We start from the raw sequence: 25,311 nt of genomic DNA on the forward strand, positions 1-25,311 counted from the left end.
GCCTTCATAGTGAGTTCCAGCCAGCCTGGCCTTCATAGTGAGTTCCAGCCAGCCTGGCCTACATAGTGAGTTCCAGTCAGCCTGGCCTTCATAGTGAGTTCCAGCCAGCCTGGCCTTCATAGTGAGTTCCAGTCAGCCTGGCCTTCATAGTGAGTTCCAGTCAGCTAATACTTGTCTGAATAAACTAAACCCCCACACCCAAAAAGGAAATAATATATTTTTAGGTTGTTATTTTATATTTTTGAAAGCAGATTAGACACTGATTATCAAGAAAGCGTAGGAAAGAACTCTTCGGGTTGGGGGCCAAGGGCTGATGGGGAGGGCAGGTTGAGAGTGGGGCTTTTATTCTTCTTCTGCTATAGGGATTGAATTTAGGACCTGCCGGTGTCCAGGCTGTACCACGGACCTACAATCCCAGCGTGGTGTGCTTGAATAAGAACATGTTACCTTTTTCACTTTTTTCCTTTCAGGAAAAACACTAACCGTTTACCTTCTCACATCTCAATGGGCTTTAAGTCTAGTTGTATTAAATCCATTAAATCCAGCACCACTGCTTGGGCCAGCAAGATGACTCAGTTGGCAAAGGTTACACAAGGCTACACAAGCCTGGCGACCCGCATTTAATCCTGGAATGTGTGTAAAGAAGAAAGAGAGGCTGATGAGTTCCTGATGTGTGGTGTAGCATGCGCATGGCTCCACCATACACATGCATACATACACATACACAGACATACATGTATACATATATGTGCACACCATAATAAATGTAAAACTTATGTTAAAGGATGGGCGTGGTGGCACACGCTTTAATCCCAGCACTTGGGAGGCAGAGGCAGGCGGATTTCTGAGTTCCAGGCTAGTCTGGTCTACAGAGTGAGTTCCAGGACAGCCAGGGCTACACAGAGAACCCTGTGCCATAGACAAAGGAAAGAAAAGGGAAGTTGGTGAGTCGAGCTCTGGGCATGCCTCTGATGCGAAGGTTACCTGTGTGCTGCACACTACAGGCTGTTTCCTCCCAGGGCCACACCTCCCTTCAGCCTCAGAGGAGGTCAGCCTCAGCCTGTGTTTTACCCCCATCCCCAGGCTGGTGTTTCCATTCACTCAACAGCAGAGCTCCCTCCGTGTGTTTCATCAGCCAGTCACACCTGGCGTGCATCTCCATAGCCGAGGGCACCCCTGTGTCTGCAGTCACCACGGCTCCTCCCCCTGTGGAGCCGCTGAGGCTCACAGATCCCCACAGAACATGTACTCACATAAGTAGTTCTGTCATAAGCAAAGGAAGCTGGAGAGAAAGAAGCGGCTTCGATCAATGCCCTTTCCAGCTTCTTTGAACCTGCGCATGTGAATGGGGCCCTTATGCTGGGCTGGGACTGTCCTCTGCTTCAGAGCACATGTCTGACTCCATCCCCCAGGCTGGAGTTCACCAGTCCTCAGTTTATTCCCCAAAGCCAGGAATGAACTGTCACTGACATGTGGGCACATCAAATGGGTTCGCTCTTCATTTTTTCCTTAAAAAGCAAACATCTGGAAACACCAGGCTGCTGGTCCCTCTTCCGAGAGTCATGAGACCTGAGTCCCTGGGTGCTCTGGACCCTCCTGTGCCTGGCCACACCGAGTTTGGTCCAGAGGCACAGAGGAACAGCTGGGGAGTTGGAGAGGACAGGAAATCGAGGCAGCTGCCCAGACTCATAGGAGACGGGCAGAAAACAGAGAGGCTCCGTGGTGAATCTTAGGATAGAAGCTAGGGTGAAACATGTAGCTGTTTCAGCATCTCGAGGGAGCCTTTGAGACTGAGGACGTGTGCTGCTTGTCACTGGAGTTCTTTCCTAGCTTTGGACAGGAACTTACAAAAACGTTACATGTTTCTACGCTGGAAGGGGCCAACCTCTGCTCATTGGTCCTCCTAGCACCATTGTGGTGCTCAATGGTCCTCCAGTTCCATTGTGCCCACCGACTGAGGAGTGCTCTTACTCTGTGTGATCTTGTATAAGCCACACAGCACACACTACAGCCACACAGCACACACTATAGGCCTTGGATCTCGAGGGCCGGTGAGGGTGCAAACACCCCAGGTCCCTCTTCCCAGTGTGGAATTCCTGTGGTAGTGTCCGTGGGGACTCTCCTGTGTTGTATACACTGTATACGTTGACAGTCTGATGGCAGTGGCCTTTGCACACACAGCATGTGCCGTCTAAGAGGCAGAGCAGCACAGGCTGGGATGCAGAGGAAGCCTCTATGTGTTTCTCTTGGAACTGACGGGAATCCATTGTAACTGGAGACTTGGGCTGTGTTGTAAGCTCTTAGAGAGGAGTGTCTTTCCAGAGTCAACAGTGTTCCTTTCTAGAGCCTTCCATAGGCTTTAGGATTCCCGGCAGTTCCGTTCTGCTTTTTCTTTTCACCCTCTTCCACCCTCCCAAGCCCCTGGACAGGAAATGCTCTCTAACTGACTGGGCTTTGTTGAGAGGCAGGAGCTCTCGCTCTCCACGGGCCCTGCTGAGTCTGGTCTTGGTGTGAAATGTTAAGGTCTTGCCCCAGACCCCAAGCGCATGGCAGTGCTGGCAGCAGCTTACCACTGTGCTGGGGGTTGCTGGCTGGGCTGCACTCAGAGCGGTCACCATCAGCCCGGGCCAGCCACGTGGAAACTGTGCCCTACACCTCTGCCTTGTGCCAGCTGTCTGCATGCCTCAGAGGCTGAATTTCCCCTTGGGTTCATGTTGCTTGGCTCCGAGCAGGCTACTAGATCTGTCAGGTACTAATGTGAGTGAGCCAGGGGCCTGACCCATTTCACCACCGTCCCACGAGTTTATGAACCAGGGCCTGGAGCAGCCTCTAGAATCTTGGTGATGGTTTGATAGTTACCGAGTTAACTCCTGGTAATTTCACCCACTTGGGGTTGTGGCAGGACAGGAAGTGTGCCGTGTGAGTGAATTAAAACCTTACTGAAGGCTCAGAATACAAGCGGCTGTATGTTTTCCATCCGAGAAAAGAACGGATGCTAGGTGGCGTGGTGCACACACCTAGGATCCAGACGAGCCAGCTACTCAGCGAGACACCACCTCAGAGAAACAATCAAAACAAAACCGAGTCAGTGACATCCAGGCCAGTGCAGCGGCAGGAGACTGTGCTGTGCACACCTGGCTGACCAGTCTCTAGACCTCCACCTCTGTGACCGCTCTGGGACCTCCATGGCATGCACACCTCCCATGCACAAGCATACCATACTCACTAATAATAAATAAAATTGTGTATACTATCTAGATGGTGTGGTTGAGGTGGCCTACCCTTGATGAAGCAGCATTAGTAAAATGAAGTTATTCTATATAAAAGTTGTAAAATTGGAGAGAAGTCATTAAAATGTCACTTTCTAGTCAGAGAAAGATACTGGGATACTGGCTTTCAATTTGTAAGTTTTGCAGCCGTGCTGATACTCGCTGCTGCTGCTGAGGTAAGCTGCAGCATCATGGGGTGTGTAGCATACCCTCAGAGTAGACATAGTCCTCATTGTCCGTGGGGTGCATGGGAACTGTGTGCCCCGAGTTCCCCGTGTGCCCCTGGTGATGTCTGCCTGTCCTTACACATTAGTCCATTGTCATGGTAACCAGAGTGCTGCACAATATGATATCTTGTTTGTCTGCCAGTTGCGGCAGGTACCAAGTGCGCACATGGAGATCGGAAGGCTACTTGCTGCAGGGGTTGCCGGGATTGAACTCAGGCTCCCTGGCTTGGCATCAGGTACCTCCGAGCTATCTTGCTGGCTCTTACCACATCTTAATAGTATATCCCCTTTGGCAAAACGTCTGATTGCACTTCTGTTCAGTTTGACTTCGTTATGGGTGAGAAGGGACCTGGAGGTTATAAACCGTGAGAACAAGAGAGCTGCTGTCCCATCTGACATGCGCTTAGAACAGGGTCCTCCCTCTGCCCGTGCCTGCCTCGCTGTGTGTATCAGTGCGTTTGTGCAGTGCTGTGGTGTGACGCTGCTGCATTTGTTGGATGGATTTATGGTGACATCACAGCCAGAGGAAGCAGCTGCTGCAGAGTTTCCGGTGTTATTAACTTATGTTTCTGATGGCCGGCTGCCAGCGGTCGCAGGCTACTGTTGCACTCATACGCTGGTGGGAAGTTTTATCCCTACCCAAGCCTAGTATCGATGGCCAGTGACATTTCAGATAGGTGCCTCCATTTATTTCTGAATAATTAGGTTTTCATGTGATCAGTGGTCTTGTCCACACCTGAAGGCATTAGTTATTATCATTTCTTGTTGTGGTTTGTTTTATCGTTTGTATGCTTGTTGACTTGCTTATAACTGGCTATACAGACCAGGTCAGCCTTGAACTCACAGATAGCCACTTACCTGTGCCTCCCTGGTGCTGGGATTACAAGGATGCAGCACCACGCCCCTCCCCCCCCCCACACTGTTGTTTTGGGTCTCAATAGAAAGGAAGTATGCAAGCTGCCCTGCAGCTGCTGCAGCAGCAAGATCCTGGGATACGGCATGGGCCTCTGCTTCTGTGCAGCTGCAGGCTTGCAGTGCCTCAGATGGGAATGGCAGACGTGCTCCCTATTCTGAGAGTTCTGGCACAGTTAAAGAATACGTGTGGCCAGCTGCCTGTTAACGAGTGGCTGGGTGTTAAGCGGCGTGATTGGACAGACGTCTCCTGTGGAGGGGAACTAGTTAACCAGGCTTGGTGCTCCGGGTGCAGTTTTGACTTGTCGGGCTCTCATCAGGAGCCCCACGTAGCCCAGACCACAGTCCTACCTGTTGTTCCAGGGAGTTCAAGTTCAGTACTGTATTTTCTGTCCCAGTGCCAAGCGGGCTGGCTGAGGTGACGTGTGGGAAACAGAAGCCTGAGGATAAGACAGTTCAGCAGAAAAACTCTCGATGGTGAAAAAAATATCAATGGTGGCCAGTGAGGTGGCCCAGTGGATGGAGGCTTGCCGCCACCCTAGCAACCAGGTTCTGTATGGCAGAGTAGCGATCCAAGAGGTCACATGTGACTAAGTAGCTGGTGGTGGCTCAAACTTGAGGAGTCTGACCCTGAGTAGATTATTGTAGGCATATTCAGGCATAAGTTGGTGAAGTCGTCTCTGAGGTCAGTTAACCCAATCCCCTGTGTACACAATAAAGAAGAAAATGTGACTATATTAAAACTCTGTAAGTTGTATGTAACATCTTCCATGACAGTGAGTTCTATAGGTTGCTCGTATGTGAACAAGCTCATGATAATGGTCAGTTGGAGGGTAGGGCAAGGTTGGCAGGTTACGCCCAGCAGCTCCCAGCCTTCCACAAGGGTCCTTTGAAGGAATGGGCCGGCGTGTTTAACATTCCTGGTCCCCTCGTGCGGGTCTGTGCCCACAGTGTGACAGGATGGATCCCAGGGAAGATGTCTGAGGCTGTCCCAGTGTTTGCTGAGTTCTCAAGCGCTTCCCATGCTGGGCACAGACACACACTGGCCCCTGGTTGTCACATCTAATGGGAAAGAATGAGTCATTGGCACTCTGTTACAGATAAAAGCTGGGCAAGGTTCGCCAGCTTGAGTGAGGTGGCCGAGAGTCCCCAGGTGGGGAACAGTAGACGGCGCTCTGGCCTGGGCAGTGGTTCTGAACGCTGTGCTTTGCCAGAGTCTTTCATGATGTGGTGTCAGCCGGTGGGCTCTGTTTTTACTTTTCTTTTCTTTTCTTTTCTTTTCTTTTCTTTTCTTTTCTTTTCTTTTCTTTTCTTTTCTTTTCTTTTCTTTTCCCTCCCCTTCCCCTCCCCCTCCCCCTCCCCCTCCCCCTCCCCTCCCCCTCCCCTCCCCCTCCCCTCCCCCTCCCCTCCCCCTCCCCTCCCCCTCCCCTCCCCCTCCCTTCCCCCTCCCCTCCCCTCCCCCTCCCCTCCCCCTCCCCCTCCCCTTCCCCTTTTTTTCTTTCTCTTTCTTTCTCTTTCTTTCTCTTTCTTGTTGCTTGCTTGTTTGCCAGGCTGGGGACTAAGGCCGAGGTCTTGTGTATGCTAGGTAAGCCATCTACCACTGAGCCAGATCCTCAGCCCCTGTATTTAGTGACTTTTGCCCAGAAAGATAGTCTCTGAAGACACCTAGACCACAGGCCCATGGATAGAGGGATCTTTAAGCTTCAGCTTAATTCCTCCTTAGCAGAATCTCTTGCCTGCACTGTGACAACACACACTGTCATTTGTTCCTTGGCTCCACTCCCTGGTCAGCATAGGGTCAGTCACACCTTCCACATCCAATTCTAATTCTCAATGTCCTTTTTTTTTTTTTTGGTTTTTCAAGACAGGGTTTCTCTGTGTAGCCATGGCTGTCCTAGAACTCACTCTATAGACCAGGCTGGCCTCAAACTCAGAAATCCGCCTACCTCTACCTCCCAAGTGCTGGGATTACAGGCGTGCGCCACCACCCCTGGCTTTGATGTCTTATCAATAGGAATTTACTACTGTCCCGTACTTGTGAATGAGTAATGGGGTGATGTGACTGCTCTGCTAGAAGAATGGACAGTGACAGTTTTATTAAGCTCTCATTATGTTCCAGGGTCATCTCTATATGCTTACCTGGGTCACCATAATAGGACCTTTTGATTTCCCTAAACATGTTCTCTTGTTGGATTCTCCACATAGACCTGGGAGACGGCTTTCACTGCCACCCACCCTGCAGGTGCTGAGCTGTGCTGAGCTCTGGCTTCCTTTGGGCTAACCTCTAAGCACTGGGGCCTGGATTCAAGCCCGTGTCTCTGATGCCAAGCACGTGGGCTTGTCAGGTTAGCACATCCCCTCTCTCCGAAGAGCCCCATGGTTGAGTCCGATTTCAAACAGAGTTTACTTATCTTGAAAAATTGCCAAGAAGCCTGCCCTGAAGTGGAGGGTGATCGACAGTCGGAGAGCTGCGCTGGTGTGTGCGTCTGTCACACAGAGCAGGAGTGGCTGCGTGCCTGCTCCTGGAGCCAGCCGCCGCCAGCCTGTTAGCAAAGGAAATAGCTTCCGCGTGCCTGTTGGTGACACAGTACTTGTCTTAATTGACCCCAAATTGATAGGTTGGCCTGTTAGATTCAAACAGGTAACACGGGCACTTTGTGGTGACTTAGAGTAACAGGAAACATCTTAACGGGGTGTGGAGCTGGGTGGTTGCTGCCTCACCCTTGAGCCTCATCGCAGCAGCTGTGGTTTTCCCTTTATTTCCAAGGCCACCAGCGTGCATGTGTGCACCAATAGCTTGTTCCCTTAACTAAATGTGGTGCTGGAGACGGGCTCAGCCGTTGGCAGCTTGTCCTGATCTTGCAGAGGACCCAAGTTCAGGTCGCAGTGCACAGCTGCCTGCAACTGCAGTGGTGAGAGAGTCCTGGGCCTTGGCCTCCGGCTCCTTCTGTACATACAGACCCCAGAATTTAAAATAAAATACATTTTCAGAAGGGAATTATATTTTACATTTTGAGTAACACCAAGGGTCCCTGTGTAAAACTTGTCTACAACAAGGTTGCTGCTATAGAATTGTACTTGGGTAAAAAGACTTACGAGTTCTCTTTGCATTGTTTTTTAATGCAGACTAAATATTTGGGTTCTGGAATTTAGGTCTTAGTAACTGACGGAGTGCCGTTAGTAGTGACTGTTCTAGAGGTGGAAATGAATGCTCCTTACAAGTTGTCATCGAGGATGAATATGATCATCTACAACGGCAGAGGTTGGGGTGGCAGTGACTGATGTGTTGATGTCACACTGTGTCACATAATCCATTTGTCTCTTCTTTCAGACGGGGCGAATTGACAAATCCTACCCTACAGTGTGTGGCCACACGGGACCAGTGCTAGACATAGACTGGTGTCCACATAATGATCAGGTCATCGCCAGCGGCTCAGAGGACTGCACCGTTATGGTAAGTCCCCAGGGCGAGGTGTGGTGCAGACCCCTGGGACCCATCTCCTGCTCTCAGCTCTGTGTGCATGCACACACGTGTGTAGGAGTCCCAGCAGTCTCAGCGTGTTGGCTCCATTGGGTTATACCATAGGGCTTTTGAGAGGTGGGCGAGCAGTTTACAGGCCCTGTGTCAGCATTGTGCTGTTCCTTGTTCTTCTTTTCTGCTCAGCAACTGTTGGTATCTATAGGGAAGATTTCGGTGCAAGTAAGATGATTTTCTAATAATTTTATTAATGACATTTGACTGTGCACCTCCTGCCAAAGAAGGTAGAAAGACTGTTGTCGTCCACTGTGCAGTGAGATGCTACACACGAGTGTTGTTATCCGCTGCAGATAGCGTGGGTAAGGCGGGCTCGGGGAGTGGGAGTGGAGGAGGGCTGAACCCGAGCCCACGCTGGAAGGCATTGCTGCCGCCGCTGAAGAAGGACCTTTGTGCTCCATGTGTGTGCATCTCACCTGGGTGCGCTTATATCCGCACACCCTGTAAGCACGGGGCCTCCGCTGCCCAGAAGAGGACAGTGGACTTGGAGCTGGAGGTAAATGGGTCTGAGCCTCCATGTGGTACTGGGAATTGAACCCAGGTCCTTCATAAGAATAGACAATTTTCTTAACCATTGAGCCATCTCTGCAGCACCAGAAAGTGTGTTTTGAGAAAGCTTTGTTGCTAGGTGGCCCGTGCTGGTGCTGACACTCCTGGACTCTGCCGATCCTCCTGCTTCACCTCCAACTACTGCCTCGGGGCACCTCTCACAGTAGAGTTCCTGAGAGTGAACTTACCCTCTCAGTAAGATCAGTGGCATGCATCAGTTCTCAGTGTGTGCTGGCTAGTTGGATGTTGTCTCAGTTAGGGTTTTACTGCTATGAACAGACACCATGACCAAGGCAACTCTTAGAAGGACGACATTTAATTGGGGCTGGCTTACAGGTTCAGAGGTTCAGTCCATTATCATAAAGGTGGGAGCACGGCAGCATCCAGGCAGGTATGGTGCAGGAGGAGCTGAGAGTTCTATATCTTCATCTGAAGGCTGCTGAAAGACTGGCTTCCAGGCAGCTAGGACAAGGGTATTAAAGACCTCACCACACAGTGCCACACCCACTCCAGCAAGGCCACGCCTCCAAATAGTGCTACTCCCCCAGCCAAGCATAAGCAAACCATCACAGATGTCAACTTGACCCAGGCTAGAGGCATTTAGGGATTGAGAAAATGCTCCTATCAGACTAGCCTATGGGCATTTTCTTTTTCTTTTCTTTTCTTTTCTTTTTTCTTTTCTTTTCTTTTCTTTTCTTTTCTTTTCTTTCTTTTCTTTCTTTCTTTTGGTGTTTTTTAATTTTGGTTTTTTGGATTTGGTTTTTTCGAGACAGGGTTTCTCTGTGTAGCCCTGGCTGTCCTGGAGCTCACCCTGTAGACCAGGCTGGCCTCAAACTCAGAAATCTACCTGCCTCTGCCTCCCAGAGTGCTGGGATTACAGGCGTGCACCACCACCGCCCAGCTGAGCATTTTCTTAAGTAAGGGTTGACGTGAGAGCCCAGCCCACTGTGGGCAGTGACACCCTCGGGCTCAAGGTCCTGGGTTCCATAAGGAAGCAGGCTGAGCGCACCAGGAAGAACAAGCCAGTGAGCAGCATCAGCATCAGCTCCGGCCTCCAGAGTCCCGCCCGACTTCCCTCAGTGATGGCCGTGATACAGAACTGTAAGCTGGAGTCCTTCCTTCCATAGATGGCTCTTGCTTACGGTGATTATCCCAGCTGTAGAGACCCTAAGACACCATGCTTCCCCGGTCCATTAGCAAGGTTAGACAGACACATGGTGGGGCTACCATTGCCCTGAAATAGCAAAGATCCACCCATGTCACGGTCTCACCCACTCCTTGTTTTTCCTGGGGTCTTGCTTTATTGTTTGGTTTTGTTTCTAAATTCCTTCTGTTGTCTATAGACCAAAACATCATTTAGGGTGCTTTATTAGCTGCATAGTTTACATAGACAAATTAGTTCCTGAACTGAATTATTTAAACATTTCCCCACTTTCCTTGTGGGCTTTTGGCAGCTGAAGGCATACTGAATGTGCCGCCAGTAAAGGTGCCCTTGTGTGTGTGTGTGTGTGTGTGTGTGTGTGTGTGTGTGTGCCTCCCGTGTGTGTGCTTGCTAGACTGATGACTAATGACTAGATAACCCTTGCCACTGGAAAGGAGCACAGGTTAGACCCCTTGCCGGGTCCTGCAGCTGAGAGTCCCAACTGCTGTGGAAAGAACAGGTTTGATGTGTTTCCTTGTTGCCAGCCTTGTTGAGCACGCTACCGTTCAACACGACTTCTATAGAACCACCAGTGTTTGCAGAGCATAGCCGTAGGTGGACAGAGGGACTGTAACTTCTTTCTCGGCCTCCTACGTACCCTCCCTCCTGCATGCCCTCCCTCCTGCATGCCCTCCCTCCTAAGTACCCTCCCTCCTGCATGCCCTCCCTCCTATGTACCCTCCCTCCTGCATGCCCTCCCTCCTGCATGCCCTCCCTCCTACGTACCCTCCCTCCTGCATGCCCTCCCTCCTGCATGCCCTCCCTCATACCCTTCAGGTCTCGCGTGTCTTCCTGTAGGATGCTGCTTGCCGACATGGGCCTCTCTGAACACCAGGAGGGCACTGCAGTTTAAAAACAGCACAGCAGCTTTGAAGTCTGTCAGTCCCGTCCCTGTTTCTTCCTGAGCGGCTGGCGTAGAGCGCTGGGTTTCTGACCTCTGCTTTTCAGCAGTTTGGATTTTGCTGACCGTGCCCTTCTGGAGCAGGTCAGGACTCTGGCCTGAATTTGCTGCACATGTGCAGATCCTAAGGTTTATGTAGGTCCAGTCCCTGGAGCGAGGCACTCGTGGCTCTGTCCTCTTGGGTCTGAACAGCTATTGAAGCTTTGTTCCTGTACCTGGTGACTCAGTAAAGGAGCCCAGAGTGGCTCTCGTAGCTGCTGCTGTGCTGTTTTCTAAATTGAGCCAATTACACGGGGCACTGCTCCATCTGTTGAGTTGCCTGGTATTTCAGACCAAATAGGAAGGGCAGTAAGCCCCGGATTCTTCTGTTTACCTACTTTCCAAGGTGATGGCTTAGTACTCCTTCATCCTTAGAAAATGAGGCTTTTTCCCTTCACATCATTTGAGTAATATCTGGTTTAGAAACTCATGTCTCAAAGCTCAGCCTGTCCTGTCCTCCCCAGTGAGACCTGAGATGATCTTTGATTGCTTCCTTGCTGTGATTCACCCGAGGGCCTTGGAGGGCCCTGCTAGTCTTTGGATCAGCTGTTTCTGTGACCCCTGGTGTTGTGGGGTGTTTATTGTAAGCTGTATGCCTGTTCTTAGAGATAATGTCTCTGAGCTATTGTTATGTTTGCAGACACCTTGACCATAGCTTTGGCTTGTTCTCCGACTAGCTCATTTACTTAATATTCTGTTTATTCTGATCTTACGTTCTGCCACGTGGCTGTTACCTCTGCTCAGCTTTCGTGAATTTTCCTCCTTCATGTCTAGGGATGGATCTTCAGTGCTTGGCTCTGTCCCAGAATCCTTTCTGCTTATGGGATATCCCACTTTCTATTCTGCGCTTTCCTGTTGGCCGTAGGTTTTCTTATTGATAGGTGATGTATCCAGACACAACACAGGGGATTCTACATCCCAGGTTCTTTAAATGGAAAGTGATATTTCTGCATCCTAGGGCTGATGTAACCACGGTGTGGCTGACCATCCTTAGTGATCGAGAGCCATGGCTCTCAACCTTCCTAACGCTACAACCCTTTAACGCAGTTCAGGTACTCATCTACTTTACGATTCATAACGGAAACCAAATTTCAGTATGAAGTGGCAACAAAATAATTTTATGTTTGGGGGGCAACACAAGGAACTGCGTTAAAGGGTTGTAGCGTTAGGAAGGTTGAGAGCCATGGCTCTAGATCACTAAGGATGATCTAGAACGAGCAGTTCCTCGTGTTGTCCCCCCCAACATAAAATTATTTTTGTTGCCACTTTATACTGAAATTTGGTTCCTGTTATGAAACGTAATGTAGATGGGTACCTGATCTGCTTTTTCTTTCTTTCAACTGTAGGTGGTGTTGCTGCTTCTTACATCTTAGTTACCTCAGAGGGCTTGTACTTTTGTGTATACTGCTCATTTAATGTGGCTTAGTCAAGTCCTACAGCCTTTGCCCGTCCAACTGGGCAGTTGAGCTATAGACTTTGGACGAGGAACGTGGCCCTCCAGTGGTGGTAGTCTTCTGGTGTACCAGATGTCCATCTGGTCTGCCTGGTGATAGCATGCTTCGAAAGCACCCATCTTGTGGTGTAGGCAGTGGGTGGACGGCATGTGTACTATTAGCACCAGCTGAGCCCTGCTCTCAGCGTGAGATACTAAGGCAGACAGGTGGCTTCCTATGGAGACATCTATTTTACAAGCCGCTCTCCTCATCCCCGACCATCAGTCTCAACTGCTCCCCTTGCTTAGTCTCTGGTCTGTCCTTGGGGACCGACTTGAGCAGTTGGGACAATGCCCTGGTGAATGGCAGGCAGTGTTTGCGCTGATTGCAGAGAACAGCTTTGACTGCTGCAGGCCACGGAGCAGGTATGGGGCGGTGCTTTGTGCTGGATGTCATCTCCAGGGCTGGCACTCTTAGACCCCCCCCCCCAGGCCAGGCCTCTTAGCCTCTATGAGTGCTGGGGCCCATCGTCCGTCTTCCCGGGGCCTTTGCTCCTCTTAGCATCTTGGGCCGCTACTTTCTATTTGGAGTACATTATTTGTGTCGTCTATGTTTATTTGTATGTGTTTGTATGCACACATGAGTTTTATGTGCACCACGTGTATGCAAGAGCCCCAGAGACGACAGCATTGGCTCCTTCTAGATGGGAGTTAACAGCTGTGAGCTGGTGTGTAGGTGCTGGGAATCAACCCTGGGTCTCCTGGCAGCGAGTGCTCCTTAGTGCTGAGCCATCTCCTTCAGTCCATCTCTCTGACTGTGGGAGTGCGCCTGTGCGTGCCTGAGTGTATGTATGTGTAGTGTGTGCATGCCTAAGTGTATGTATGTATGAGTGTGTGCATGCGTGAGTGCATGCATGCATGAGTGTATGTATGAGTGAGTGCATGCATGCATGAGTGTGTGCATGCATGAGTGTATGTATGAGTGAGTGCGTGCATGCATGAGTGTGTGTATGAGAGCTCATACTTAATTCCTGTGTGTAGTAGTTAGAAGTTTCCAGAAGATGGCTTGGTTTGACTCGCTGCCCTCACAGAGTAAGTTGATGTTCAGAAAAGGGGGGAGCTCGCTTTCCCGCCAGTCTTTGTTTGGCTTTTCCAATTCCTATACTCTGCAGGGGGAGGCCTTTGGGGAGTCCTCTCCCATTTCCTACCTGCTCAGATGGGATGGGTCATTCGCTCTGGTTTCTCTCCATTGGCTTGCCTTAGCTGTCTTGGGGAGAGGAGCCCTGGCTGGTGGGGTTTGAGAACACTAGGCCGGCCTGTACCTACCTCTCCAATCCTTGGAGGTGAGGGGCTCCGGCGATCTGTGGCTACTAAGAAAGGCAACCTCTCTGTGTTGCCAGGGCGTGTCAGTGGCCTGTTCCCTTAGGTCAGAGAAGCAGGGTGCCTCTGTCTGTAGGATTTTGAGGTGCTTTGGTCTCTTATCAGCTTTTTATTTGAGGTTTGGGCAAGTTCCAGCATCAGCTATAATTCAGTATAACCTCTGCCTTCACAAAAATCCTCTGCTGCTCCTGCATTGGCAGGGCAAACATTTTGTTAGTGGAACAGTGCTCTGGGACAGATCTCCTAATTTCCTTCTATCTTAGATGTGGGCTGCACAGAGCCTACTGCTCACTCACTCGGTAGCTCTGAGGGAGTGAAGGAGCAGCTGCCATCTCGAAGGTATCAACGGAGACAGCCTTACTACGCTGGCTCCGCCCTCCACCCCTGTGCTGAGACAATCACAGTGGCAGGAGATTGTAGACCTTCAAGTCCCAAGTTTTTTTTTTTTTTCCAAGACAGGGTTTCTCTGTGTAGCCCTGGCTTTTCTGGAACTCACTCTGTAGACCAGGCTGGCCTTGAACTCAGATTCATTTGCCTCTGCTTCAGGAGTACTGGGATTAAAGGTGTGTGCCCGGCTGCTTCTCTATATTTTATTTTATTTTTTACTTATTATCGTAGGGGACACCCGTGGCGATCAAAGGACACCTTTTTGGGAATTGGTTCTCTTTCCACCTTGCCGAGGCAGGGTTGCTTGTTGCTGCTTCTCCGTGTATTGCAGGATTAGCTAGTTCTCTGTCTGCCTGTGGTCTCCCTGTAGGAGTACACCAGCCACCACAGCCATGTTTTCACATGACTTCTAGAAACTGAACCCTGCTCCCAGGCCAGCAGCAAACACTCTCTGCCCACTGAGCCACCCTGCCGGCCCAGCCTCTCCTTCAGAAGGTGTATTCTGTAAGCAGCCTGTAGAGGAGTGTGGGGCAGCCTGTGTGCTAGGGCCTGCCGTTCGTTCCTTCGTTCGTTTGTTCGGGGCAGTGTTGGCACCAACGGGCAGCAGGTAAGCTCTCCCAGCAGCCGCCCTTCCCTTCGCTCCCAGCCCAGGCTCTGGCACTGTGCGCTCTGCTCTCTGACGATGGCGTCCTATGGAGGCGTTCAGATCGTGCTTTCTCAGTATTTTCCTTGGAGGAATCTTAGCCCCAGTACATGGCAGTGGTTGAAATAATTCTAAGAACAGTCAGGTCAGGTTGCGACTGCTGTTGGCTACCTTTGTCCGTCTGGAGAGCAGCAATCAGACACAGATGCAGAAGCTGTGGTTCAGACTGAGAGCTGAAAAGATCCCTTTACTGTCCCCTTCAGCTGTCCCCAGCTATCACATCCTAAGCAGTCGCAAGATGGTTTATTCATGGTGAGTGCTTTCATCTCTCTTCCCACGTCTGTCCTCATCCTATGAAAGTGAACAAAAGTAAGGGTGGTGTCAGGTTTGTCTGTGCTTGATCATGGATGTTTTCAGCAGACTTTGTTCGTTACAATAGAAGGAGAAGCCCTGACGCGTGTGTCCTGTGTATCTGGTGTACAGATCACCTCTGGTGTGCCTGGTTGGTGTACAGATCACCTCTGTGGTATGTCAGGTATACAGATCACCTCTGTGGTGTGTCAGGTGTACAGATCACCTCTGTGGTGTGTCTGGTGTACAGATCACCTCTGGTGTGCCTGGTGTACAGATCACCTCTGTGGTATGTCAGGTGTACAGATCACCTCTGTGGTGTGTCTGGTGTACAGATCACCTCTGTGGTATGTCTGGTGTACAGATCACCTCTGTGGTGTGTCAGGTGTACAGATCACCTCTGTGGTGTGTCAGGTGTACAGATCACCTCTGTGGTGTGCCTGGTGTACAGATCACCTCTGTGGTGTGTCAGGTATACAGATCACCTCTGTGGTGTGTCAGGTGTACAGATCACCTCTGTGGTGTGTCTGGTGTACAGATCACCTCTGGTGTGCCTGGTGTACAGATCACCTCTGTGGTGTGTCAGGTGTACAGATCACCTCTGTGGTGTGCCTGGTGTACAGATCACCTCTGTGGTGTGTCAGGTGTACAGATCACCTCTGTGGTGTGCCTGGTGTACAGATCACCTCTGTGGTGTGTCAGGTATACAGATCACCTCTGTGGTGTGTCAGGTGTACAGATCACCTCTGTGGTGTGTCTGGTGTACAGATCACCTCTGGTGTGCCTGGTGTACAGATCACCTCTGTGGTGTGCCAGGTGTACAGATCACCTCTGTGGTATGCCAGGTGTACAGATCACCTCTGTGGTGTGTCTGGTGTACAGATCACCTCTGTGGTGTGTCAGGTGTACAGATCACCTCTGTGGTGTGTCTTGTGTACAGATCACCTCTGTGGTGTGCCAGGTGTACAGATCACCTCTGTGGTGTGCCTGGTGTACAGATCACCCCAGGCTGTCGACCTTCAGCAGGTCCAGCCTGGGTCCCAGGTCCAGCTTGCCCTCTAGAAAACACTCATGTGCCACGCTCTGCCTTGTGGGACCTCCAGACAGTTCTGCAGCAAATCCCTCAGCGTCTTGAGAGACCTTCTCTCTTTCATGTTCCCTTTGAAATCGGTGCCCTGAGCTCTTTAAAAAAAACGTAACCTTTTGCAGGAAAGCACTTCCTGGTTGTAACTCTAGTGTCTCCCCAGTAGTCAGTTCCTGGCGGGCGGGAGATCAAGATAGGAGAGTAGGCTCTGGGGACGCTCTGTGTGCTTTAAATCTGTGCCATGTTTGCAAAAGAAAACCATTAAGCCAATTGCATTGATTCCTTATGGGGAGCAGGTTCCCCGCCTGCCTCCTGTTGGCCTGGCTCCCTGCGGCCATGCCCCGCGTGTGCAGGCTGGAGGACACGTGGAGGGGACACGGCACGAAGGCTCTGCACACGTGCTTGAGCGGTTTTTCAGAACCTCCGTGGGTTTTCAGTGCCTGAGTCCCGCTTTCATCTGGAAGCCTTTTGGGACTGATTATGTTGTTTTCCTTTCTTTCTTTCAAAACAAAACATTACTATGGAAATGTGTCGTTTGATAGAATTTTTAGAGACTCAAAGACTTTTTTTTTAATAGGCGGGTAGTGACTTGTCCCTGCCGTGCTGAGGTGTTGCTCTGGACCCTCTGTGGAGGGTGTGTCTGCCGTTTGCCTCCCTGCTCAGTGAGCATTTTTGAGGCAGCAGATTGGTGTTGGTAGCAGTCTGTAGCCACAGGAATAGAGAAAAACTCGCCAGCCGGCACAGACTGCATCAGCACTAAACAAGGTCCCAGTCATAAACAAGGGCTTTCACACACAGGATACGTGGGGTCTCAGTGGGTGCTAATGAGTTCTTTACAAGACAGGCTAAAAGTGTGTGTGCTCACAGGAGAGCAGAGGTGAGCTCGGAAGGGCCTGTGCGCTCGGCCTTGCCTGACCCTGATCTGCATGTTTGTACTGGATCTCTGCAGTGCGCAGGGGAGACAGGAGCAGAGCGCATCACATGGCTTGGGACCCCAGGCTCACAGGAGGACAGTTTTGTCAGACGGTCATGCAGCTGAGGAGGACAGGTTCAGACGCAGGCCTTCCAGCTGCAGACTGTCCCTCCCCGTGAGCAGTTTCCTGTTAGGGTAGTGCTGTGCAGAGCATTAGCTCAGCTGACCTTTCCAGAACCGTCTGTGAGCCAGGCCATGCTCCCTTAGTATAAACAAGGAGTTTGGCTCCCCGCACCTAAGGGCTCTGTGCTAACGGGGCTAATTAGCATCCCAGCCCCAGAGGCCCAGGCCGGGCCTGCTTGTGCATAAGAAAGAGAATAGAGTGGCACTCTGCTCTGTGTCCCCAAGCAAGACCCCCAGTGACATTGACAGGCCATTACCAGAAGTAGCAGACCCCCTCCAGGCAGAGAGCCAGTTGGTGACAGCCTGAACAGGGCCCGCAGCACCAGCAGGAGGGCGGGAGCGCTGCCTCTGGGGACTCGGCCCTTTCCCACAGCTCCATCCAGCCCCGCCTGTCCTCAGCTCCCACTTCTGGTGTCTTTACATTTTGTCTCTCAGACTTTCCCCGACACCTCTTCAGCCTCAGGCCTGTGGCATTCCGTCCTGACTGGTTCATTTCCCTGTCCTGACTGGTTCGTTTCCCTGTCCTGACTGGTTCCTTTCCCTGCCGCCTCCGAGCCTCTCTGTACCTTTGTTTATGTTTACACACTGTGTAGGAAATGCTTTGTGCATTTGTTGGGTTTCTTTTGAAACTGGCGACTTGGTTTCCCTTTTTCTTCTCTCCCACTGCCCTCCTTTTCATCTGTAGTGGTTTCTTCAGAGGTTCCTGATGGACTTGGGCCAGTTCCTGTGCTGTCCTGACTGCGCCTGCATGTTCTGTCAGCACCTGCGCAGGCAGCACAGCATCGGTCCCACTGGGCATCATCACGCTAGCACGCCCACTGCCCACCATCACCCCAGGTTCAGTGCACATCCTCAGCGCAAGGGAGTGCCCCGCTGTGGGTGGCCCATACTTGGGGTGCGGCCCACGCTTGGGGTGCGTCCGTGTGACTCGAACTCCTGCACCTCCAGCACCTTCCACATCTGCCTGTCAGTCTGTGAAAGCTCAGCTTCCTGCTCAGCCCTGGGTCACCACTACCTGTTTTGTGGAGGCTCCTTGGTAAATGCGTGATGGACCAGGGCTGAGAGGAGCCACGTCTCTGTCTAGTGCCCCTGCCTGCCATCAAGCCCGCTCAGCATGCAGCGCTGGAGAGACGCTCAGAGGTTAAGAGCACCGGCTGCTCTTCCAGAGGTCCTGAGTTCAGTTCCCAGCATCCACATGGTGGCTCACAACCATCTGATGGGATCTGATGGTGTGCATGAAGACAAAGTGCCCATGGGTAAAATACACAAATAGCCTGTCCTGTGACCAATGTTCTGCTATCATTATTGACATTTCCTCTCTACTCGAGCAAGGGGTGGGTGAAGGAGGAGTTTAGAGAAACGGAAGCCCTGGCTGAGCTCTGCTGCTCCTGTGTTCCTGGGTGCAAATGCTGGTGACACCCCTGGCCTCCACCACCACCAGCAGCTGTTGCTGGCCTTGGGAATCCCAGCCGCCTGAAGCAAGGGCGACACCTGGGGGTAGCTTGTGGAGTCACAACATTTGCAGTTAGATGCAAAACAAAACAAAAAACAAAAAACCCAAGTGCCTGCGTTCATGACCCCTCGGGCCTGCGCCTGCCAACACCGTGCTCTCGTCAGAGTCAGAGTGCTCTGCTCTGGTCCCGTGCGCGCCCCTCAGCTTCAGCCATCATTATACTCTGCCAGGTTCAACTGGAGGCCTTTGTCTAATCAGAAACCTTTAGGTTTTATTCAAATTAAAAAACAAGTGCCAGGCTGAAGCACACTGCTCTGGAGGGTAGAGCGTGGCCCCTGCACGCCGGGGGTGGGGGGTGGGGGGTGGGGGGTGGGGGGCTGAGGGGTGAGGGTGGGTGGGTGAGCAGACTGTCCTGCCAGAGTGGATTGAGGCAAGGCACGTGTCACCGTCCTTCTCCGGCTCAGCTGCCTGGGTACCTTCACTAAGTGGCAGGGGCTGAGGCGGAACACTGGGTGGTGTCTAGGCTTGGGCCTCAGGGTCGGTTTATTTTGCTGTGATTTGCACGAGATGTTTTATTTACCTCAAGTGGAATCCAACTAGACAATGTGTAGATCACCCGAGAGGCTGAGGCAGGAGGATCTAAGAAGAATGATTGTCAGGCTGGAGAGACAGATGGCTGGGCCACAAAGGGCACTTGCTGGTCTTGGGGAGGATCCAGGTGTTCAGAGGGAACTCGCTTTCAACTTCGTTCTTTATGCAGAGGCCACGGCGCAGCGATGCTCTCCTGGGTCGGCAACATTCCTAGAGAGTAGTTTTCTGTCTTGCCTCTGAAGCCTCCTTTTCACCTGGCGTGGCGCGGCGCCTGGCTGAGGTCTTGCCTCTGAGTCTGAGGTGGGAGGGTTGTTTTGAATTTGATGCCAGACTGGGCTGCATAGCAAGACCCCAAAACAAAAAAGACGGAGAGCCTTCAGCTCCCAGTCAGTGTTCATCAGTGAGTCTACTTCCCCCACCCTGCTGTGTCTGTCCCGTCACTGTCAGTCAGCCGGTGTGTCTGAGAGCCTGTGTGGCGCATGAGTGTGGCTGTCAGAGGACAGGGTTACACAGTTGCTTCTTTCTTCTACTTTTGCATGGCTTCGAGGGTTTGAACGCCCATCACGAGGCTCGCATGGCAAGTGCCTTTCCCTGTAGAGCCATCTTATTGTCCCATGAATTATATCTTAACCAGATGTATACTTTTAAAAAAATCCACTTTGGGGGCTAAAGACGGCTCAGTGAGTGACTGCTTGCTCTACAGGACAATCTGGATGATGTCCAGATGGGCAGTGGAGCATGCCTGTGACTCCAGGACTTGCTGAAAGTGGGGTGCAGGCATGGGAGAGCTGAGCTTGCGGGCAGTCATGGGCTCCTGGTTCAGCGGGATGTGAATCAGAAGGCAGTGAGGGGGCGAGCGAGAGGTGCCACCTGGGCAGCACCATCAGTGCAGTTACTGCACACAGACACACACATGCGTGCACACACACCACACACAGAGGCATAAACACACGAGAGGTGCCACCTGGGCAGCACCGTCAGTGCAGTTACTGCACACAGACACACAATGCGTGCACACACACCACACACAGAGGCATATACACACAGAGAGGCATACACACACACAGACATACACACAGGCGTGCGCACACAACACACACAAACAGAGGCATACACATAGGCACTATACACAAACATACGGAAGCACACAGCAGCAAATAGGGTTTTTTTAAAGATACAATTTATACAGAATGTGCTCATTTAAGATGTACAATTCAGTAGTTTCTAATATGTTCATGAATACATATACCCATCAACATAGATTTTTTAATATTTTCACCATCCCATAAGGAATGTGGAATGTGGTGACATGTGATATTTAATAAGTGATAGTTCAGAGGTGTCTAGTACCCACTAGACAGTGGTGAGAGAGAAGCACAGATGACTGACTCCCTCAGAACACTGAGGTAAACCCTCTGGTGGCACATGCCAGTGGACATGGGCTCTGTATTTTTACGTGTGGGCTGTGGGAGTATTTCTACCACATCGTAGAAAGGAAATCTTACCACAGAGAAAGGAGGACACCCCTCAGCCAGAATGAACAACCTGTGGATCTAAGGGCGCCCACCACTGGCCTGGCAGGTCCGAGATGAAGGGAACTTATCAAGTCCTTAGTCTATTTACATTTTTAAACCAACCACACAGTTGCTGCATGGTCCCTCTCACCCAGGTGCCACCGGGGGGCCATAGGTGATCTGGGAGTCAAAGGTGACAGCGGCTTTCAGACCAATAATCTCCTTCCTGTTCCAACAGGTTTGGCAGATCCCGGAAAATGGACTGACCCTTTCCCTGACTGAACCTGTGGTGATTTTAGAAGGTCACTCCAAAAGAGTTGGCATCGTGGCCTGGCACCCGACAGCCCGCAATGTGCTTCTCAGTGCAGGTAAGAGCCCAGAGGCTGCCTTGCCCTCGCCTGTGCCGGGCAGCAGTGGGAGGGCCGTGGAGGTGCTGTGGCAGGCTCTGCAGGCCTGCGTTTGTGTCCTGCTGTGTGTGCTCCCGGCCTCTCACAGCCACGGTGGCCTCTCCCACAGAGCAGGGAAGGCCCACACTGCCCTCTGCTGGCACAGTGCAGCTCACCTGCTCTGCCCCAGGGATGCTGTCTTTGAACCTTCTGTTGAACTGCTCCACAGTGAAGCCTGCCTGGCACCTCTGTCCTACTTACCGCTTCTTGTGACTTGAATGCCAAGTTCATCTCACGGAAACTTTTGCCTCTGCTCAAATTTTAGACTCATTCATTAATTCATTCATTCATCCTTTCCCCTTCCTCCCTTTCTTTTTCCTAAAAGCAGCACACAACCAGGTGTGGTGGTGCAGGAAGTTTAAGGCTAGCCCGCTGGGGATGTGACTCATTCAGTAAAGGGCTTTGGACTGGTGTTCGGGTGGGGTGGCAGGCCAGGCCAGTGAGAGACGCATCCTCCGGCCTTCACATAGCGGGGTCACACGTGCACACGCACGTGCACAGAGGAATATAAAAAACAGTAAGTAGCTCAGCTTTTGGGGTGATGGAAATAAGCTATCTCTTGGTTATAGGCATTTGTCAGAACTTAGCCTAGATATATGTAATGGATATTGTGAATTACACCTTAACAGTATTGGTTCACTTTGTTTTAGTGTAGTTTTGCAAGTTGGCCAGGTGAGTTTTTAACTGAGGGTAGGAGCTGTTTGCGGTGTGTGAGATTAGGGATGTAATGCCAGGCATCTACTGATGGGAAACGCCTGTGTACAGAAGACACCCTGAGGTGCCAGCTTAGCACTGCCGAGCATCCCCGAGCCCTCTGATGATCTCAAGAGCAAGGTCAGGGTGGGGCAGCGAGCTGTGGACCAGTGTGACGGAAAGGACCTGTGGGGACCGTGTAGCTCTCCCTGTCCTGCCTGTCTTGTGCAGTCGAAGGAGCCTGACCGCCTGGCTCCATTAGTCCAGCGGACTCCAGGACGGGGCCCTGCTGTGCTGAGCTCTCGTGGCTTGGCAAAGGGTCTCAGGGGGCTGCTTTAACGTGATCGTTTCCGTGATAGTGTCCGTGATCGTTTCCGTGATCGTTTCCGGGGGGCTTGCCACTCCTTCCTTTCCGGGCCTCTGTCTCACCGTGGGGCTTGCAGCCTTCTTGGGCATGCCGCGTGGGCCTGTCTCACCTTGTGACTGATCTGCTTGGCAGGCTGCGACAACGCCATCATCATCTGGAACGTGGGGACAGGGGAAGCCCTCATCAACCTGGACGACATGCACTCAGACATGATTTACAACGTGAGCTGGAGCCGCAACGGCAGTCTCATCTGCACAGCGTCCAAAGACAAGAAAGTGAGGGTCATCGATCCCAGGAAGCAGGAGATCGTGGCGGTGAGTGTCCTCAGCACGCGGCCTGGTGGCAGTCAGCAACCTTGCCTGGGCTTGAAAGCTGCCACACGGAAGCCGTGCTGTCCTCACAGAGTGCGGGCATCAGCTGAGGGGGAGGGGCTGCCTGAGTCTCTAGTGTCTCTAGTCATGTCCAGCTTAGCTGAGCTCTGTCCCCTCATGGTGGCCTTGGTCAGAATAGCCCTGGCCGGCCTGAAACACCTAAGGACACCGGGCTCAGAGCAGCAGTGGGCTTTGGCACAGCTTAGAATGCCTCCAGGGCGTTGCAGGCCTGGATGAGCTCAACCAAACTGTCTTCGAGTCTACACTGACGGCCCCCAGCTGATGCCCGCCTGACCCAAGAACACTATCCGGTGGCCTGCAGATCTGCAGGAGGTCCTGCTGTCGGCTCAGAGGCTCGGATGCTGCCACCCAGTAGGACTTGAGCAAAGTCATGTTCCCTGCCTGCAGATGCACACGCGGTCCTGTCCTGCACCTCGTCAGCCACAGGGACTGTCCAAGCCTGCCTTGTCCACCCAGCATATGCCGAGGGTGGACACTCGGGCCTGCTCATTAACCAGGAAAGGCTAGGAGCAGCCTTCCATGTGTCCTGTGACGCAGGAGAACCTGTAGGCTGCCCCCAGCCTACAGGTCATGTGTGGCAGAGTCCTTACATGTGCTTGGTGACTGTAGGGTGTAGGCGGGGGCAGCAGAATGTAGGAGTGGGCTCTGATTCTGAGCAGACCACTCCACCGCTGACACTGCTTTCTCATGAGGAGGGACAGTTGGCACCACGGCCTCAGGGTCCTCTGGGACAGCTCAGGCTGGGCCTGTGGAGGTCTGGGATGTGTCTCAGTGTGTGCTTTCCACTCACCATTCCACAGTGGCATTTGAGTGTGTGAAATCTGTATCTGTTCTCCCTCCTTTCCAGGAGAAAGAAAAAGCACATGAAGGGGCCAGGCCTATGCGCGCCATCTTCCTGGCTGACGGCAACGTCTTCACAACTGGCTTTAGCCGCATGAGCGAGCGGCAGTTGGCACTCTGGAACCCAGTAAGCCAGTTTTCCTCCCTTTCCAAATTTCTGTCAGTTTGAGTATATCTTTGGGCTGGCAAGGGGTCACAGGCTCCTCAGTGTGATCCTCTGCACTCTTGCTGTCTTAAGTTAGCGGGAGGGTCTCTTCCTCAGGGGGCACAGGCAAGCGCACATTAGACATGCCCGTGGGCCTCTAGGGTCCCACTGACGCTTACACTGGGACATGAGCGTTGGTGTTGACCTCATGAGGACAGGGCACGTAGTCCTGCTGAGGAAGTGTTCACAACAGGCACATCACTTTCTGTAGCCATGTGAAGGAGTCATCCACAGTGTCCCTGCCACCTGAAGGGCTGTGGGGCGGACCGGCTTCTCTGTTCTGTAGCTTCGTCTGTACGTCATTCTTTATACTAAGAAAGTGGTGGCTGGAGAGATGGCTCAGGGGCCAAGAACATTTGCTAATTATAGCAACTATGTCACCTATGGCCACAACTCCAGCTCCAGGGCATCTTGTGCCCTCTTCTGTCCCCAGCAGGCAACTGCACTCAGACACACATACACACACGCACACACACACACACACACACACACACACACACACACACACACACACACACAGAGGCAACTGCACTCAGACACACGCGCACACACACACACACACAGAGACAACTGCACTCAGACACACACACACACACAAAGGCAACTGCACTCAGACACACACACACACACACAGAGGCAACTGCACTCAGACACACACACACACACACACACACACACAGAGGCAACTGCACTCAGACACACACACACACACACACACAGAGGCAACTGCACTCAGACACACACACACACAGAGGCAACTGCACTCAGACACACACACACACACACAGAGGCAACTGCACTCAGACACACACACACACACACACACACACACACACGGTTGGCCTGGAACTCCCGGTTGTCCTTTAAAAACAAAAAACTTTTTCAAAAAGAAAACAGCTCAAAGGAGAAAGGTTTTTTGCTGTGGACCCGTACTGACATCTGTGCTGTCAGGGAGTTTGATTTGCAGTGTTTACATGTATGAGGTCACCCGTGTTCAGACTTCAAGTTCTGTTGGGAAAATGAGGTGGTTATAAGAATTTGTCTTTTAAAAATGTACATACATGTGGGTTTATGTGTATTTTCTTAACTTATTTTCAGAAAAACATGCAGGAGCCAATTGCTCTCCATGAAATGGACACCAGCAACGGGGTGCTGCTCCCCTTCTATGACCCTGATACCAGCATCATCTACTTATGTGGAAAGGTACGCAGCAGGTGGTAGATCAACTGTAGGGGCCCCGCGCGGGGCTCATCCTCAGAACCCTAGACGCTATAGGTGAGGCAACTGACATAGTTAATGTTTCTTAAAGTGTGTGTGAGTGTGTGTGTGTGCGAGTGTGCGCATATGAGCATGTGTATGGGTGGGTGGGTGGGTGACTTTGAGCTCAAGCACATTCATGCTAAAAGCTTGTCTTCTTTCAGACCAGGTTGTCTGTCTGTCTGTGTCTGTCTGTCTATGAGTGTTCTGTTGCATGTACACCTACACGCCAGAAGAGGGCATCAGATCCCCTTACAGATGGTTGTGAGCCACCGTGTGGTTGCTGAGAATTGAACTCTGGACCTCTGGAAGAGCCAGTGTTTCTAAGCATTGAGCCATCTCTCCAGCCCTAAGCATGGGGTTTCATACGCTGCACTAAGAGCCTGTGGTGCTGTCCGGAGTTCGAGGAAGCCGTTGCAATGCCGATGCTCCTTCTAGAGAGACCCTGTGTTTATCTTCACTGGCTGTCTGTTGTTGCTGTGGCCAGGGAGTGAGGCTTGGATTGTCAGCAGCACTTAGCCACCTGCTTTGCTCACCTGACTTTTGA

At 51.7% G+C, this 25,311-nt stretch overlaps 1 protein-coding gene across 1 annotated transcript in view; it reads left to right on the plus strand.

The window, feature by feature from the left end:
• The window catches only part of Coro1c (coronin 1C), a 69,184-nt gene that overhangs the window by 38,478 nt on the left and 5,395 nt on the right, over window positions 1–25,311 (plus strand). The window contains exons 3-7 of the mRNA XM_052167590.1: window positions 7,740–7,862; window positions 20,803–20,932; window positions 22,203–22,384; window positions 23,310–23,429; window positions 24,606–24,710. Of these exons, the coding sequence (XP_052023550.1) occupies window positions 7,740–7,862; window positions 20,803–20,932; window positions 22,203–22,384; window positions 23,310–23,429; window positions 24,606–24,710 (660 nt within the window). The remainder of the gene's footprint in view (window positions 1–7,739; window positions 7,863–20,802; window positions 20,933–22,202; window positions 22,385–23,309; window positions 23,430–24,605; window positions 24,711–25,311) is intronic.

This window comes from Apodemus sylvaticus, chromosome 22, assembly GCF_947179515.1.
Source record: "Apodemus sylvaticus chromosome 22, mApoSyl1.1, whole genome shotgun sequence".
Taxonomy (NCBI): domain Eukaryota; kingdom Metazoa; phylum Chordata; class Mammalia; order Rodentia; family Muridae; genus Apodemus; species Apodemus sylvaticus.